Below are 17,557 nucleotides of genomic sequence, written 5' to 3' on the forward strand. Positions count from 1 at the left end.
CCTGCAAGCGAAATAAAAATAATACCGGAACAAATCGCATTCGTTGCGACTCGGCGATCAGGGTGTCACAGAATTACCACGTTTGTGACATTTTGCAGCAGATTATGTTAATTATAGTCACTATAATATCACATTAACGTCGAAATTCGTGGAAAGCAAGTACATAAATACTATAATATTCATCAGCTGGAGAAGAAGAGAGACTTCTGTGACCATAATATCGTCGCTGATGTCGCGAACTGACGTATCTGCATTTTTTGTAGAAACTGATTTGCACCTTTTACAATTGTCAATAAGACACAAATCACTTCAATCACTTTAATCATAATCATTTTTAAGCACAAAATGTTTCAGTTTACAAAGTCAGCCACGATGTACGGTCACGAGCATTAATATGTATACACTTTGGTACCATGTCACATTAACTTTTTTGACAAATTGAACTGTAAGTCTCACTAAATGTCAAATATGTTAGTGCGACAGAGTCCTAAAGTGGGTACATTATATTGCTCATGACTGTACCTACGGTACCTACGGCTCATCACGTTGAACAGAACGTTCGGTGAGGTGTGAGTACTTACTTAATTAACCTTGCTATGTATTTACCTAACTGTCTACCCCAGTTGGGATAAAGTCGTGAGCCTATGTGTAAAAATAATTTTGCCTCAAATTCATTCACAACCAGAGCCACTGCAATTCGTGATTATCAAATCATGTCTGCATTTAAGTTCTCATATAACTATGGCATGATTGACACTTCAATGCAAGGGTCGCGAGATGCGAGGGGGGTTAAAACATGGGGTGCAGCGGGGTGCATTCGTTACAAGGCAAATACTGCGGTTACACAGGTAAACTGATACGGTGAAGGGTATCAATACGCGGTTATACTCGTATCGATGTGGCTATATCTGTTCGTATCTGGTTGAATAATACTATTGCATTTCATATTTTTAAGTACTAAGTAATAAGTACATAATTATAAAGGTACATTCATCTCTGCAAAGCAAAATTTTCATTACGTCCATAAATTTTAAGAACCTGTAAGAAATGTGATCGTAATAACCACTCTGCTATCAGGTGGTGTGTCTCTCTCTTGAATAATGTTAAATACTTAAGTGAATAAAAAGAAAATTAAAATACTTAATAATAATATTAATTGGAGATGTCCTTAGAAAAGGTTTAATACGATCTACTCTGAACCGGCGTGCGTGTATGAAGCGATTGATGAATGTGGAGGAAGCAAGAGAAGTGTGTCAGGATCGAAGCAAATGGAATTCTATAGTCTCTGCTTACCCCGGTGGGAAATAGGCATGAGTTTATGTATGTATGTACTTAAGTAAATATTCTATTTTTTTAAGTATATATTTTTTTAATACCATAGTCTCTGCTTACCCCGGTAGGAAATACGCGTAAGTTAGTGTACTTATGTATTTTCTCAAATCAATCCAGCTCTTTATGGTATGGTAGATTAACGCAATCAACGAAAATTGCCGCTCCCGATATTTGTTTCGATTTGACAAAAGCTATTTCTAAACATAGCATTAAGCTCACTTACAAGATTACCTACATAAATTCGTTTCTTTCTTTGTTATAAACATACCTAATAAAAATAATACCATTTATAAGTAAGTACATTTGAAAAATACGATTCTTTAAAAATCATTAGCCATAAAATTACAGGCACTGGCCACATTGAAAAAGAAAACAAAAGTTCCGGCATCGCCGCCAGCCGTAACCACTCGAGAAAATGGGAAAAATTAAAAAGTAATAAAAACACAAATGAGGTGGTAGGTAGATACTTTCAATCATCCTTGTGACAACACTGGGGGGGGGGGGAGTGACGTCACATGAGATTAAAAAGTTTCACTCATCTCCCACGGAAATTAGCATTTCGCTCGGATCTCATTTGCATACGCCTGATCTAATTTTTATCTTCATTGTTATTAATACTCTTGAGGGTTTGCTTGTGGGATTGAGTCGTCAGTTGTATGTATTTGTGGATTCACGTTTTCTAATTCATATTTGACTTGATAAAAACTTCGTCTTAAAGAATAAATTATGTAAGTCTTCTTCTTATCGTATGGATTGTGAGGTGGAATACCAGCCTCTCATCAACCCTGGTGTCAGGGTTACTATTGAGCCGCCAAATGCCCATATAACGACTACTTACTTACATCAGTAAGTAGTAACCGGGACCAACAGCTTAACGTGCCTTCCGAAACACGAATCATCTTACTTTCGGACAATCAGGTGATCAGCCTGTAATGTCCTAACCAAACTAGGGATCACAAAGTGTTTTTTGTGATATGTCCCCACCGGGATTTGAACCCGGGACCTCCGGATCGTGAGTCCAACGCTCAAACCACTGGACCACGAAGGCCGTTATTACGTAAGTATTTACGTAGTTCGCGACAGCACACTTATTTAAATAGGTAGGTAGGTTACATACGTTATTGGAATTGAATTTTGGTAAAGGACTTGATTGAAACAATGTCATTTTATAAGTAGTAACATTCTTCCACCGAATGTAAGAAAGAGGTTGGAAAGGCCCTAACGCGCATTTTGAAGTTTTTTTTTATATTACTGCTAACATTTTTTTATATTACTATCTAAGCTTTTTTAGCTTTCCTGTGATAAGGAAGGATTCCTTTCCATGATAGTCGATATATTAGATTTTTCGCCCTGCAGGTTATAATTGCATAAGACGACCTTTTAATATACTATCGCGGAGATCCGTGTGGCATAAAGTAAGCAGTAGCAACATAATTTTATACATAATGTGATCCAAATATCAAGCAACAATTATTTTTATACTGGGTGTTAGTGACATCGTAACGAATACTGAGGGGGTTGATTCAGACCATGATTCTGAGTTAAAATCAAGTGGAATTTTCCGTCGCAAAATTCATGTTTTTCTTTTTAGTTTTTTTAAATTATTTTCAATTCTATACTTTTGCGATGGAAAATTCCACTTTATATTAAATCAGAATAATCAGATGAATCATCCCTCTCAGTATTCGTTACGATGACACTTACACCCCGTACAAGTACATACGGTAGCCATATAAGTAGGTATGGGTGTTAGTGACACCGTAACGAATACTGAGGGGGATGGTTCAGACCATGATTCTGAGTTGATATCAAGTGGAATTTCGTGTCAAAAAATTCATGAAAATTTTTCTTTTCTTTTTAATTATTTTCCAATCCATACTTTTGCGATGGAAATTTCTACTTGATATCAACTCAGAATCATGGCCTGAACCACCCCTCAAAGTTTTCGTTACGATGTCACTAACACCCTGTATATGCGTCTGCCATCACACTGTACTTTGGAATAATTGTGTAGCCGAGTACTGAGAAAATAGGTAATTATCACATTAAAGCTGTACAACGCCATCTATATTGTTTTGGTGAACGTAGCCTAGAAGGTCCCTTATTAAGGTGGGTAATATCATAAATACATGACGACAAATTTCTTTTAAAACGTAAAATCTGTTTCTTTTCAGAAAATATAAAGGGTACTGTACTAATGTCCCTTACATAGAGCTAATTTTGAATTTTTAAGTAGAATGGCGAACACGGACTAACGAGAGAAAAAAGAAATAAGGCATAAAAAGTATGGTGCCACTGGAAAAGCCGCGGCTTTCGGAATTTTAAATTGGAAACTTAAATATTCTATTTGACGGACAAAATTGCAGTTTTTTCCGTTGTCAGAGATTTTTTTCAAAACGCTTTTTTGTTTACATTGTTCTATGGAAGGTAAAAATAACAATGTGTTTTATGTGCAAAGAGTATAAACAGCATAAAAGAGTCATTTAATTATATTATATTGGAAATAGAATAAAAAGGAATGTGCTTTTATAACACGAGTTCTAAACAATTCGGGTTTTTTAAAATCCGTGTTATTGGAAACTGTTTTCGTTGATGTCTTTTATATGAGATCCCTACATTATATACAAATTGAAAAAAAAAACAAACAGTTTATCCTTCCAGTGCCTCATTATAATATATATACAAAAAAAAACAAGATCCAATTTATCCGTCCCTCTTCAGTATGTACCTTTGTCTGCTATGCCAACCGTCAAAGAAAAAATGTAAATCGAAAAAAAATCTGATACGGACGGGACTTGAAGCCGCAGCTCTTGTCACGCCGGGACGAGCGTGTCGATACATAGATCGAAAGAATTTCGCATGAATAAGAGGAGGACCCGCTTACTAGTTTACTACCTATCCCTAACGTACCCCCTCCCCCAACCCCTAAGAAACTGCTGTATAAAAAATGAAATGTTAATAGTCATTAGCATTTCGTTTTTTAACAAGCAGTTTTTTTATATGGCAATGGGACTGTTTGTAAGTCATCATCATCATCATCAGCCCATTAACGTCTCCACTGCTGGGGCACAGGCCTTCCCTATGGATGGATAGGGAGATTGGTCCTTAAACCACCACGCGGGCCTAGTGCGGATTGGTGGTTATTAACGACTGCTAATGCAGCCGGGACCAACGGCTTAACGTGCCTTCCGAAGCACGGAGGAGCTCGAGATGAAAACTTTTTTTTTGTGGTCACCCATCCTATGACCGTTTTGTGACCGTGTTTGTAAGTATATTATTATAATCTATAAGTAAGTATATAAAAGCGAAATACCACCCACTGATTAATCACGATATCTCAGATATTACAAGTGCTAGGAGTCCCATGCATGGGGCTTCACTGAGACCGTTTTGCGAAATTCAACGTTTGTACGAAACTGACATTTTTAAAGTTGAAGAATCATGACGCGGTGGAAATCGTAGGCGGACAGCTAGTCAATTATTAGGAATGGGTCTTATCACTTAGAGGGGGTGCGGAATATCACGCAACTTCACCGAGTCAATTTAGAAGATATAAAAATAAAATATTAGAAAAAAATAATAGGTATTTGGAGGAGTTTGTATTGTTTTTAATTACTTATTGTGTAAAAATTAGTAGTAATATTTTTTTTATTTTGAAGAAATCTCAATAAAACATATATTTTCTTTATTCGTTTCTAAAACTGAGGCCGCATTATCAAATAGACAGGCTTTCCTTACGTCTGTAATTTTTGTTTTTAGACTAATAAAGTAGGTACGTTATATTGAATTGTTTTCGTCCGAGTACATTTTACGTGAATTAAAACTTCGAGTGGAACGCTTTGGGCATTGAATGAATGCAACGATGGGTGCACAATCAAATTATTTATTGCAAATGGACGCACATGGTCTGTGGTGTACTGTTACAGCCGGGTACAGGATCGTGCAACAGCGGATTATTTTAAAATGCTAGAGAAAACTAAATAAAGATTTTACCGTAAGTATCTACCGGAAAAATAGGTATAATTTTTCCAAAAAATATAAATGTATAACGTGTAGGTACCTAACCCACATACAACGAAGAGCAAAAACAAGTTTAAAAGTACACACCTGACTTTTCGCCGCGCTCGGCACGCGTGCGTCAATCTCGAACCACAGCACCTTACAATGACGATGTGCACCCTCTGAAGGTTGGAGGCATACTGACTCGACTTCCTCCGTGACTGCCGCCCAGTCAGAGTAGGCGGGGCTTAGACTGGGCGTGGCTTAATCCGCAAATCGCGACCATTCCACTACTTCTTTTCTCACCGCGTCAAGAAGTTGAATGGTCAACCGACTTGAATGGGCAAACCTAATGACACTTCTATATTCAACTATATTTCGCTAGCCCGTGGTTTAAGTCGAGGAGGAGCTATGGATTATCCGCTTATCTATATAAACTTTGTAAATGTTGTATCAGCTTAACGTAATATAACATGGCATCACGATTTACGCCTGTTCCCGGGGTAGGCAGAAGTATATTAACCCACTCCACGCGAATTATGATTAAGTCCCATGAAATACAGGGCGAGCTTTTATCATTCATCACCAGCCCATTAACGTCCCCACTGCTGGGGCTCGGGCCTTCCCTATGGATGGATAGGGAGATCGGGCCTAGTGCGGATTGGTGGTTATTAACGACTGCTAATGCAGCCGGGACCAACGGCTTAACGTGCCTTCCGAAGCACAGAGGAGCTCAAGATGAAAACTTTTTTTTGTGGTCACCCATCCTATGACCGGCCTTAGCGAAAGTTGCTTAATAACTTCAACAATCGCAGGCCGAGCGCGTTAAACGCTGCGCCACCGAGCTCCTATTGTCATTAATCGGGCACAAATCCTGGAAATCACGTGCGTAATACCAGTTAAATACATGATCCACAAATTAATTCAAACTCATACAGCGGGATTCGGTGGTTTGCGACTAAAGAGTTACGCCTTCTTAGCACAGACCTACCTAAATATTATGGATTTTGTATCAGTACCGCAGACATTATATTCGTACCTTTTATCTACCTACTATTGATGGAAATGTTGGAATATAAAGTACTTTGTATATGGATGTACTATGCTGCTGCCCCCGATACCGACCCCGCAGGGTGTTCGATGATTTCCTTCCTTCAGTGCTTATCGCTATCGACCCACTAGGGTCGATGATTTCTTACACATATTATCCTCTCAGACGACGCCCTGAGCCAAGGTTCGCGCGCAATTGGGCACTCTCAAGTCTGTTGTCTTAAATTTTGTACCGGGTGAGAGCCCTCAGCACCCAAGTAACCCGCTAAGTAGTTAATGCCATTTGCGGCAAATCTACAATACCTCATCATCATCCTCATCCAAGCCGTGTCCGGCGACGGCGACTCCTAAATGTCTATCCCAGGTCGATGTTATGATAGGCTCTTGACGTAAAACGTCAAATACGGAAGACTCGACACAAGCCCTCCTACAACTATACATTTAATTCTGCTGGCCAGTTATTCTGTGCGCCATGTGGCCGAATCTTCAAATCGAAGTTCGGTTTTGCTAGTCATATTAGAGCCTACAATACCTAGGTAAGTCACGTCAAAAAAAAGAAATCTATGCTGCTGGACTGTAACGAATACTGAGGGGGATGGTTAGACCATGATTCTGAGTTGAAATCAAGTGCAATTTTCAGTCTGAATATTCATGATTTTTTGTGTTTTTTAAATTAATTTCAGGTCCATAATTTTGCGACGGAAAATTCCAATTGATATCAACTCAGAATCATGGCCTCAATCACCCCTCAAAGTTTTCGTTACGATGTCACTAACACCCTGTTTAAGTAGGTGGAAACCTCTCATTGGCTTAGTTTGAATGTTTTTATTTTGTTGTAGTTTTTTTAAGAGGGGTTGGTTTCGCAAATGATTCTGCTCCGCACCATCCAAATCCCCTGGTAGTGGCGGCTTCCGAATACATCCTGCTTAGGGACGGTACTTACTGAAAAGTATCGTCGTCCGAAGGACGTAATATACGATCCCGACGACCCGATGGTTCTAGCTATAGAGGCGGCCAATCAACTCGCGACAAGATACCCTTCAGAACCCCGATAACAACTCCGCCGGCGTGGTCGAGCCGAGGTTCGCGCCCAACTGGAGACCCTCAGGCCTGTTGTCTTAAATGTTGTACCGGGTGAGAGCCCTCAGCGCTCCCCAATTGTCCGGCCAAGTAGTTAATGCCACTTGAGGCAAATCTACAATAAGTCACGTCAAAAAAGAAGGTTTCTCAAATATTAAATAAATAAAATGACGTATTGCAACGGATATGTGTTTTGTAGCCATTGAGTTGAGATTCTATATTCGTCTATAATGGTCAAGAATAACATTAACATAAGTTCACGACTAGGTATATCTTAATGGGGTTGGAAGTACAATCAAAGAGCAAAAGTTCAGTCACTGAGGCCAGCGAATTATTTGTAAACAATGGTAATTATAAAATTTGTGTTTTTGTACGTGTTTTTGGTCTCAGCAACGACATGTAACCAGGAGGTGAAACCAATTAATTTATTACTTTGCAAGAAACTGATTGGACTTTTGCAGTTATCGTACATCCATCGCAAAATGAACTAAGTGCCCACACCTCACAGTGCTTTATGTGGTGAGCCGAATCGCCATCTACTACTCATTGGTGCACGTATTGTACCGGGGTTCGATCTGGCGCTCCCCGTTGCAGAAGCAAGTCGGTGTACCACAGAACCACATATTGAAATTGATGTTTATAAAATACAACGAAGCACATAGTGGTGATCATGATGATCAACCAGTCGTCCATATAATGTCCAAAAGGTAGAAAGGAGACAGATTGACGCAACGCTCTGCCGGTTTTTACGACATGCACGGGAAGATAAGCAGGTTAAGTAACTTAACGCCTTCTATGTTTTTTTATTTCATGGGTTTTTATTTAAGTATCTATGGAATGAAAAAGTTTTGATTTTAATAGTCATCAATTAAGATGTTGAGCCGTGGTAGTCTAATTGGAAGAAAGCTTAACTCTCACTCTGAGGTCGCAAGTTCGAACCCCAGTAGACCTACAGACCTACCAATAATTTTCGAACTTCTTTTCGGATACATGTTTGGATCATAAATAATTATCACGTGCTCAGTGGTGAAAGAAATCATCGTGAGTAAACCCACATGCCCGAGAAATGCGTTTCGGAGGTATGTGACCCAACTTTGTTTGCTTTCCCTTCGTGGGTAGAAAGTTCAGACAGGCAGTCGCTTCTGTGAAAAATTGGACTTGTCAAATCTTTAGGTTCAAACGGACCCTGTGAATACGGGATAACGCTGAGGAGATGATGAGCTATGTGAAAAAGTAGATAGAAAAAATGTAGAGGTAAATTTGTACTAACCGCATTGGAGCAACCACTGTCAGTGTGGTGCATGCATGCAGGAAGCTCTTAACATAGAATAAGGAATACCTACATAATAGAACGGCAACTCTCCGCTCCCCACCAGCGGCTGAGCTAGGTTTATTCTTAATTTATTCCGAATATTCTTAATTTTGCACAATTTTCCAATATAATTGCGACATCTATCTTGTTTAAGAAGAACTGCTTAAATATAATATAAAGCCTATTATTATTTCTAAAGGTACTTATTGAAGTGATATTTAAATAATACCATAGATGGCGCTAGTACAAAGAAAAAGCATAGAATAAGGAAACTTAAAAGTTATATAATATTATTTTATTAGAGGAAAAATAAAGTGTCTAGATAGCAATGTTAATTGTTGACCCCATGTAATGTTAAGTATTACATTTGATGTTCAAATACACAGACTACCTACGTACCTAGCTTGTTTGTGTATTTGAACTCCATAAATCCTAATGACATTGTAATCTGATAAATTGTGGATGTCTACCCTTATGATGTTTGATTTATATCCGCCTTAGGATTTCGTACCTAACAACAGTGGCTGCAACATGTCTTTAATTTCTTGTGCCTTTGGCCACCCCGATAGAGATTACGGGCGTGTTTTTATCCAAATTGAAATTTATTGAAAGAAGTCGACATTACATAGGACATTGGACTTTCTAATCGGAACCCTAAAAATATTGAAAATATCTTTGTATTTTTTTTCTTTAAATTAGGTAGGTAGTAACATTTATCATACTTTGTCACGTCATGTTATCAATAGTTTTCTACGCTTATACCCATAAAAATAATTTGTAATTGTTGTAATAAGTTTACACTTTCTTAATATAGTCCTTATGTTACTAAATTGCGTCAATGAGTCTGATAATTCTAAATCAATGTACTTAACAGAGCCATCTATTGCTTTTCCGTGCAATAACTATGTAATAATAATAGAGCGGCAGACAGCCACGCTGGCTCAATGCACGCGTCACCTTCGCCATTCCAGTTCCCACGCTACGCAATAAAATTAGACCATGGTCGATCAATACCTAGTTCATGCTGTTAGTAGCGCAGATGGCGACACTAGCAGTTATGCGCAGTCAAAACCATACTAAATAAGTCTTTTTATTAGATTTACTATTAACTTTATTTGATTGTTCGTTATTATCCATTATTTGTAACAATGTAGTGGTTTTCTAATGTTTTAAAATTTTTGTAACATCAGATTTGGGTGAGCCAAATAAAAATAGTTCTCTTTGACTCCACCTTGCAAGCGTCATTGCACTAGAAATGGTTTCTCATTTTTCCACAACGAAACACCGCCATCTTACGTACATTATGTCAACTTCGGTCGAATTTAGTGCAGTAATTTTGTGCTTGTGAAGCCAAGTTGTGATGTGTCGAAGACAACCAAGATTGAAATACTAGTGTTTGTTTGTACCCTTTATTGGTAAGTTCCATGAATAATACCTTGGCGCAAAATTCAAGTGTATAATTAAAACTATAAAAAGGCCATTGACTTCATGTTTCTCAAACTCTGACAGCAAAAAGCAATTTTTGTACAGTTCAGTTCAGATCGATCGTTACCGCTTTCTTTTGCAATGTTTGTATATTATAACAATAATGACGAGAAACGGTTATTACTTTATTTATGCACAAAACTTGTTTCAGGGTTTTGGCCAAAGCAGCAGTAACCTAAAATATGAAATAAGAAAGCCATCATCATGAACGACCCAGACGTGAAGCTAGTGAAAGTTGATAACTGGGGAATATATTTCCTTCAAAGATTGAAACATTTCTTCAATCGCACTGACTATTGTGACTTGACTCTTCAATTTCAAGATAATGCCCAACTAAAGGTCCATCGGCTTGTCATTAGTGCTTGTACTGAATACTTCGAATTACTGGAACGGACATGTGAAATGTACGAAGACTGCTTGGTAATGCCTGACGACCTGCAAGCGGATGTTGTTGTCCCTATAGTGAACTTCATGTACACTGGCCAATTAGAATTCAAGATGGATTCACTTGAACGTTTATATCAGACATCTCAAATTATGAGCATGCCAGTCTTAACAAAACTTCTTGATGCCCATCGTAATCAAGCTGCGTTACAGCCAATAAAGCCACCTTTGACTTACAATTATGTTAAACGATCATACTCAAAATCAAAAGATGCTAATTCTAAGGCAAAACAAACTGTTAACAGTACATCATCCAGTCATTCTCAGATGAAGCGACCATTTAATGTGGCATTTGGTAATGTTCATTCAAATCAAAAAGAAATTAAGAAGACTCAAAAACCTGAAGCATCCTCCAACACTGAGTTTGTCCAAATATATAATTCACAGAATCTTAATAACACACCTCCATCTAGAAAAGTAACACTGAGAGATCCCAGACCCACAAGGTATGAGTTACCTGAAGAACTCGATACAGATAACATATTTGACAACTCTTTCTCAACAATTTCATATACAACTCAACCTCTAATGGTACATCCAGAGACAACAAAACACTATCCATCCCAAAGACCTAGATTGTTTGGTGAGACATCCGGTGCACGAAAATTGGGGAGTGAGACATCAACACTTGACATTGTTGAATGTAAAAAGGTATCTAATAATGATAGTATTTTTGATGATGATGAAGCTGAACTTGAAGATACTGATATTTTCCAAATTAAAGATTCCACAACATCTACAACTCATAAGGTCTCTAATCAACTTTTTGATCAAATTATTGACCAGCCAGAAGGGCCAAAGGTGACTATTGAGACTAAAGATAGCAAACAAGCTAGCAACATAGACCATGCAAAGATAATAAGTGAAGTTTTGAAAAAGTATCCTCATTTAGTTAAAAGCAACAAGAATATAAAATTAAAAATCCTTAACACTCCAACATCTACTCCAAGCAAGACCAAGACTAATAAAAGGCAACGAAACTCTTACATTTCATTTGAAGGATCAGAGACCAAGGTTAAGGATGAAACTCCAGACTATACATATGAAACAGATGTCATAGATTCTAAAGAAGCTGCAAGATTGATTGCTTTAGGAGCAGAAAATGTAAAAGGGCCGTGGATATGTTTGATTTGTGGCACTCCAGGAAGAGCACTTCACTTTACGTCATATTACGCTTTCCGGCGACATTTAGTAGACGTACATAATGAAAAGCCAATATGCAACATGTGTGAATATTGTGGGCTAAAATCGCCTAAACGAAATTATCTGCTACATCATCTTCTTACAAAGCATGGTGTAGAACCTCCACCTACATACCGCTTCCCAAAATGTAAACTTTGTAATTATGTTGCTTTGACTGAAACATTCTTAGCAAGACATAAATTAATTCATACAGACCATAAAAACTTCCGATGCAATGTTTGCCCTGCTAGTTTCCACACTTCAGTCCAACTTTTGGCTCACATACAAAATACTGGACATAAATATAGTGCAGATAAAAAACCCAACTTACAGTGCATATATTGTATGAAAGTATTTTTACGCGAAAGCAATCTATATGCCCACTTGAAATCACATCACAAGGAATTAGCTAAGGCTGACGGCATCATTGATCTCTCAGATGAGGAACTAGAACTACGAAAAGAAGAAGAACCAGCCCAGGCTACCAGTATTAAATTTGAGCCTCGTGAACATGTGAAATCTGAGTTTGAAGAAGTAGAAACTAAATATAAAATAAGACCCGATGGTAATATTGAAGTGATTAATACAAGAAAAACACACCAACCAAAATCAACCAAACAAAAGATTCTAAATATTGGTTTTGAAACATCAGAAGTAAAACCTGTTGAAAAAAATAAACCAGTCCAATCTGTTACTGACATTCAGGATAATGACAGTGAAGAAATTGTAGTGATAGATAACAATGAGTATATCATGAGAGATAATCAACTTATTCCTAGAAAGAAAACTAACAATGACTATCATATACCAGAAATGAATTCAGCTGAAACAAGTCAGATATTGACTCCTTCCACATCCTTAGATTATTCTTCAATCAATGAAGAGAACTTACAAGAACATAAAATGCTGACTAAGAAGTCCACCAATATAAATCGCCCTATACAAATTGTTGTGTCCAATGAAGAAGAGTACAAAGCTTTAATGAACTCAAACCATTCAATCATATTTGATGATGGGGATGCAAATAAAACATTGACTGTATTAAGTACACCCGATAATGCAACAACCTTGGACTTAGATAATACTCAGTCCAATGATATGATGATTATCCCTGATAATTACTCTTTGAATGTATCCGAGGCCTTACCAGTTGATAATTCTAATATTGTTGTTGTATACAGTCACCCTGTAGATGAACAAAATAAACAGTACCAAATAATTACGTCACAAGACATTGGGGCCCAATTTGTACAATCATCTGCAGTGATTACTCAAAACTTCGAAACCTTAACCACATCTGCCCCAGTTATGGATGCGCATGTTATTCATACACAAGTAGCTGAATCGTGGCAGAACAATATTCAAGAAACTCAAGAAGTAACTATAGTTGGACAATCGGAAATGATACCTGTGGGAACAGGATCTAATATTAATATGAGTGACCTACCTGAAGTGACGTTGACACCTGAAAAATCGCAGAAAGCCCTTGTTCAAGAAAATGAAACAGAAGTTGACTTGAACCAACCGAATGATGGCAGTTTAGATATAGAGCCGACTGAAGAAGCATCAAATATTTCTTCAACCCCTATGGAGGTATATGTATCAACTGAAATGACACCAGATGATACCAGTACTGTTAACATTCCTGTTGTTGAAAACACTCCTAAAGAACATTTACCTGATGTTACACAAGATGCGCAAGATCAAGGTACAGCTGAGGAGCAACAATTGATAGAACAATCATCTGTTGAAGAACAAAGTGCTGGTGAAACAGAAGATACATTAGAAAAAACTGGAGAACATTACAAACTCCAGAATACAGAAATTGAAACTACTACTACCACTGAATCGAAAGAAGTTTCAAACATAACTGCTGTTACAGATGATAATGAAATTCCTACTAAGGTAAATAATGTAGGTCCAATACCAGAAGTAATAAAAGAGCAAATTCAAAGCTTAGCATCAGAATGGTCTGAAGATGAGTGTGAAACTGAAGGTCAAGAACAAGTTACAGAAGAGATTGACAAAAATCTCGAAGAAAGTGTTCCGGCAGTAGAAGAATCTGAAGAATCCCAAGAGATGAGGGAGTCACACAGTATTGTAGAGTCACGTGAGATGGAAGAATCAAACGTTATGGAAGAATCAGGTGTGATGGAAGAATCACAAGACATGGAAGAACCACACGAGATTGAAGAATCACATGAGATGGAAGAACTACACGAGATGGAAGAATCACATGATATGGAAGAATCACATGATATGGAAGAATCACATGAGATGGAAGTACCACACGAGATGGAAGAGTCCATAGAAAACATTCAACAAGAAGTGGAAAAACAAATCAGTGAAGTTACAGAGACACATGTTGATGCAGAAACACAAAAGAGTGCATCTGATAGTTTAGTTAGTACTCAAGAACCACCTGCACCTATACTTTCAGTTGAAGCATCACAGGAAAATATATCATCTCTACTAAACGATTGGGATGAAAATGACTCTCAGGAAGGAAATGAAATGGTCAATGGTGCAAAAGATGGTGAAGTGCTGCAATCTATAGCTCCTGAAGAAACTGATAGTGTTGCTGAAATAAAAAATACAGAAAGTAATGTAGACAAATTAGAACCCAAGAAAGTTGATAAAATACAAAGCTTGGTCAGAGATTGGGATGATGATGAAGAAGATGGAAAAAACTGAACTGATCAGCATAATGAACAAAAGTGAATCTCTTATTCACTACAATAATTATTTTGATTGTATTATGTCTTAATTAACATATTAAGAGGAATAGATAACTGATTTTAGTGTTGTGTATTATATACTAAGTAGCAATAAAAGGTGGGATACCTTAATTTTCTAATTATAGGAACACACAGAATAATACTTTCATGTATTAATTATACTTTTATCAGGTTTGTCTACATTTCAATGCTTTTAACACTCTTAATCTAGCTGGATTGGAATAGATGTGTATTTAGATATTTTAGATTATATTCATAATATTTATTTTTTTATTATCAAAATTCTTAAGTTGGTCCAAACCATTAAGTGAAATAATATTTTGTATAAATTAGATCCCTTGACATGACACTCCAGTAGTGTCTTTATTAGAGTTATCATGTAACATTATATTTCCTTTTTCTCACATTAAAATGGATAATGAAATAGATATTGTGTAAAAATAAATGTATAAGTATACAAAAGGTATTTTATTTAAGAAAATGAAACAACCACATCATAGAAAAATACTAATGCTTTACTGCTTTCTTAAACAATTTTCAGCTGAAAATCACAATACATTATGATAATAGTAATTACCATGTATATTAACATAATTCAACTACAAGTGAAGTGTGTATAAATTACTATATTGAGACTCATCCTTCACCTTTTATTTTGATCAAATCTCAAAAAATGTTTTGGTTCACACATGCACTCTTTTTTTTCATGGGTTATTATCTTTTAAAACACAATAAATGCAGTAGAGAAACAGTTGTAGGGACACTCAAAACAGTTGACTGAGATGATTAAGGGATAAAAATTAAATGAAGACAAGAAATTGAAAGAGATTATCAGAAACATAAATTTAATTCCATAAATAAATGGATGAAGTTTAAAATAAAATTACACTTGAGTATCCCCTATAAGTTACTAACATTTGGTAACCATCCTTTTAGAAATGTAAATTACATCAAAAAAAGTACCTAAGCATAAAATAAATTATAACTAACAATTATTTTAAGTGAATTATGTACGTAATAACAATACATAAGCATGAAGCTACAAATTGCTAGTCTCAATTTTCTCAGCTATCATGCATGTGCCGTGTCGATTCAAAATTTGCCTCTAATGGAATAATTTTATTTACAAATTAAATTACAATATTTACAAGATTAAAAAGTTTATTGTCTAGTCATTGGATATGGAGACTAGAACATATTTCACCATATATGCGAGAAACACAAAGCCTACGAGCACAAATAAGTTTGTCATGATGTAATGCATGTTGGACTGGTGGTCGTTGGTGAGCTCACCGTCGGGCGCGGGCGGCGCCGCCTCCGCATGCAGCATGGCTTCCTGCCGCTGCTTCAGCAGCTGCTCTATCTCCTCCACATACTCGGGGAACAACTCACAGAACATCTTGTTCTTGATGTTTGTCTCCAGAGACTCTGCCGCCAAGCAGCGCTTCTGGTAGTCTGATGTCTCGATGGAACCCAAAGTCGGTGTTTTCTCCAGCATGAAACTGAGTAGACCAGTTAGGATGGTTGAGATAGACCACGCAGGGTTCCACGTGTCGGGGTGGAAGTCGGTGATACTAAGGCACAATCTGGTGTTGGTTTTAAACCTTCCATTCGGTGTAATCATGTAAATCGAAGGCGGCTTGAAAGGAAACTCTCTTGGGAAAATTATCTTGCCATGGTAGTATCCGCCCTCGTATGGACTTTTCTCTGGGCCTTTCACCACGTAATGCCACTCCAGGATGTTGGATGGTACTGGTTCCGCAGTAACATAGGGAACCGGATCGTTTTTGAGCCTGAGGTAATCTTGTTTCAGTCTACTGGTAGCGCCAGTCACTTTACTTTTTGCCATTGTTTACGATTCACAAAAAGGAAAAACATGAAAATTTTCAAAATAATGTACAATGTTGTCGAAATTGCAAAACAGTTATAAATTTCTGTTTATTTAGTCCACGCCATAAGTAGAATAAATAAAATACGTATGTAGTCTTTTCTTTCAACGATTTCTCACGCACGTCACGTCAGTCAGACGTCAAATATCGTTTTTTCTTTAATATAATATAACAGATTAATTAGATCAATAAGACAGTAAGAGAAATATATGAAGAATTCTCTTTCTATAGCACCAATATGCAACTAAAGTTGTGCAAAACAATCTTAGGATTTTTCTTGATGGTATTATAATACTTGGTCGTATACTTACCTGGCACAGGGGACACCGCACCGGTGGTGATCAACTTGGTCCTTGTACCAGAGCCACAAGGACCAATTTCAGAGCCAAAATAAAGATCTTGATAGAATCTGTGCTCTAATCAACTAATGGTAATAGCTAGAATGCTGAACTCTGGATGTACGATGAGATGAAGGGGGGTTTGTGGGGAATCAGATTTGTCTCCTCGGGAAATTAAACCATTTGATATTTGACTTGGAAATAGATTATTGAAGATTTTGACAAATTATCATTGGCATCAATGCAATCAACTATCTTGGCCCAAATTGGGCCCAAAGGACTCGACTCCAAGCCATAACCATTATAAAAAAAGAGTATGGAATGTCAAATGTCAATATTTTTTTTTTGAGAGAAACGCGGGAACCTTGAAACAGAGCGGGAGTGAAATTTTTTTCAAATATTTTAAATATTCTCAATAGTTGTTTCTGTGGTTAAAAACCCTTATTTTCTGATGAGATTGTTACGATGGGTAGGGCTAAAAGAAAAAAATTAAAGGACCCTGACAAAAAGGGTACATCCGAAGCTGAATCGGAAGTTTCTTCGGACGCTTCTGAAGATCACGATGAAGATCCAGCTCTGAAGTACAAGCCATATTTCGTGACTGATTATGGCCGTAGATATCCGGAGGATTCAGGACTTACTGATTTTGTAGTTTTTATAGAATCTGCTGATGAAAAACATCCAATAAGCATGCGGGACATGATGTCC

General features: G+C 37.2%; 2 protein-coding genes across 2 annotated transcripts; one reads left to right on the forward strand and one right to left on the reverse strand.

Moving 5' to 3' along the window:
* Positions 1-9,928: 9,928 nt before the first annotated feature.
* On the forward strand, positions 9,929-15,084 carry LOC126370519 (centrosome-associated zinc finger protein CP190). Its single transcript, XM_050015395.1, has 2 exons — positions 9,929-10,188; positions 10,410-15,084. Exon 2 carries the CDS (start codon positions 10,463-10,465, stop codon positions 14,576-14,578), a length of 4,116 nt encoding a protein of 1,371 aa, XP_049871352.1. The 5' UTR covers positions 9,929-10,188; positions 10,410-10,462; the 3' UTR covers positions 14,579-15,084.
* Positions 15,085-15,116: 32 nt separating this feature from the next.
* Positions 15,117-16,656, reverse strand: LOC126370614 (ubiquitin-conjugating enzyme E2 J2-like). The gene has a single exon (XM_050015577.1). The coding sequence runs from the start codon at positions 16,469-16,471 to the stop codon at positions 15,791-15,793; it is 681 nt and encodes a 226-aa protein (XP_049871534.1). The 5' UTR covers positions 16,472-16,656; the 3' UTR covers positions 15,117-15,790.
* Between the last annotated feature and the right edge of the window lie 901 nt (positions 16,657-17,557).

The sequence above is a fragment of the Pectinophora gossypiella genome, chromosome 11 (genome assembly GCF_024362695.1).
Source record: "Pectinophora gossypiella chromosome 11, ilPecGoss1.1, whole genome shotgun sequence".
Classification (NCBI taxonomy): Eukaryota; Metazoa; Arthropoda; class Insecta; order Lepidoptera; family Gelechiidae; genus Pectinophora; species Pectinophora gossypiella.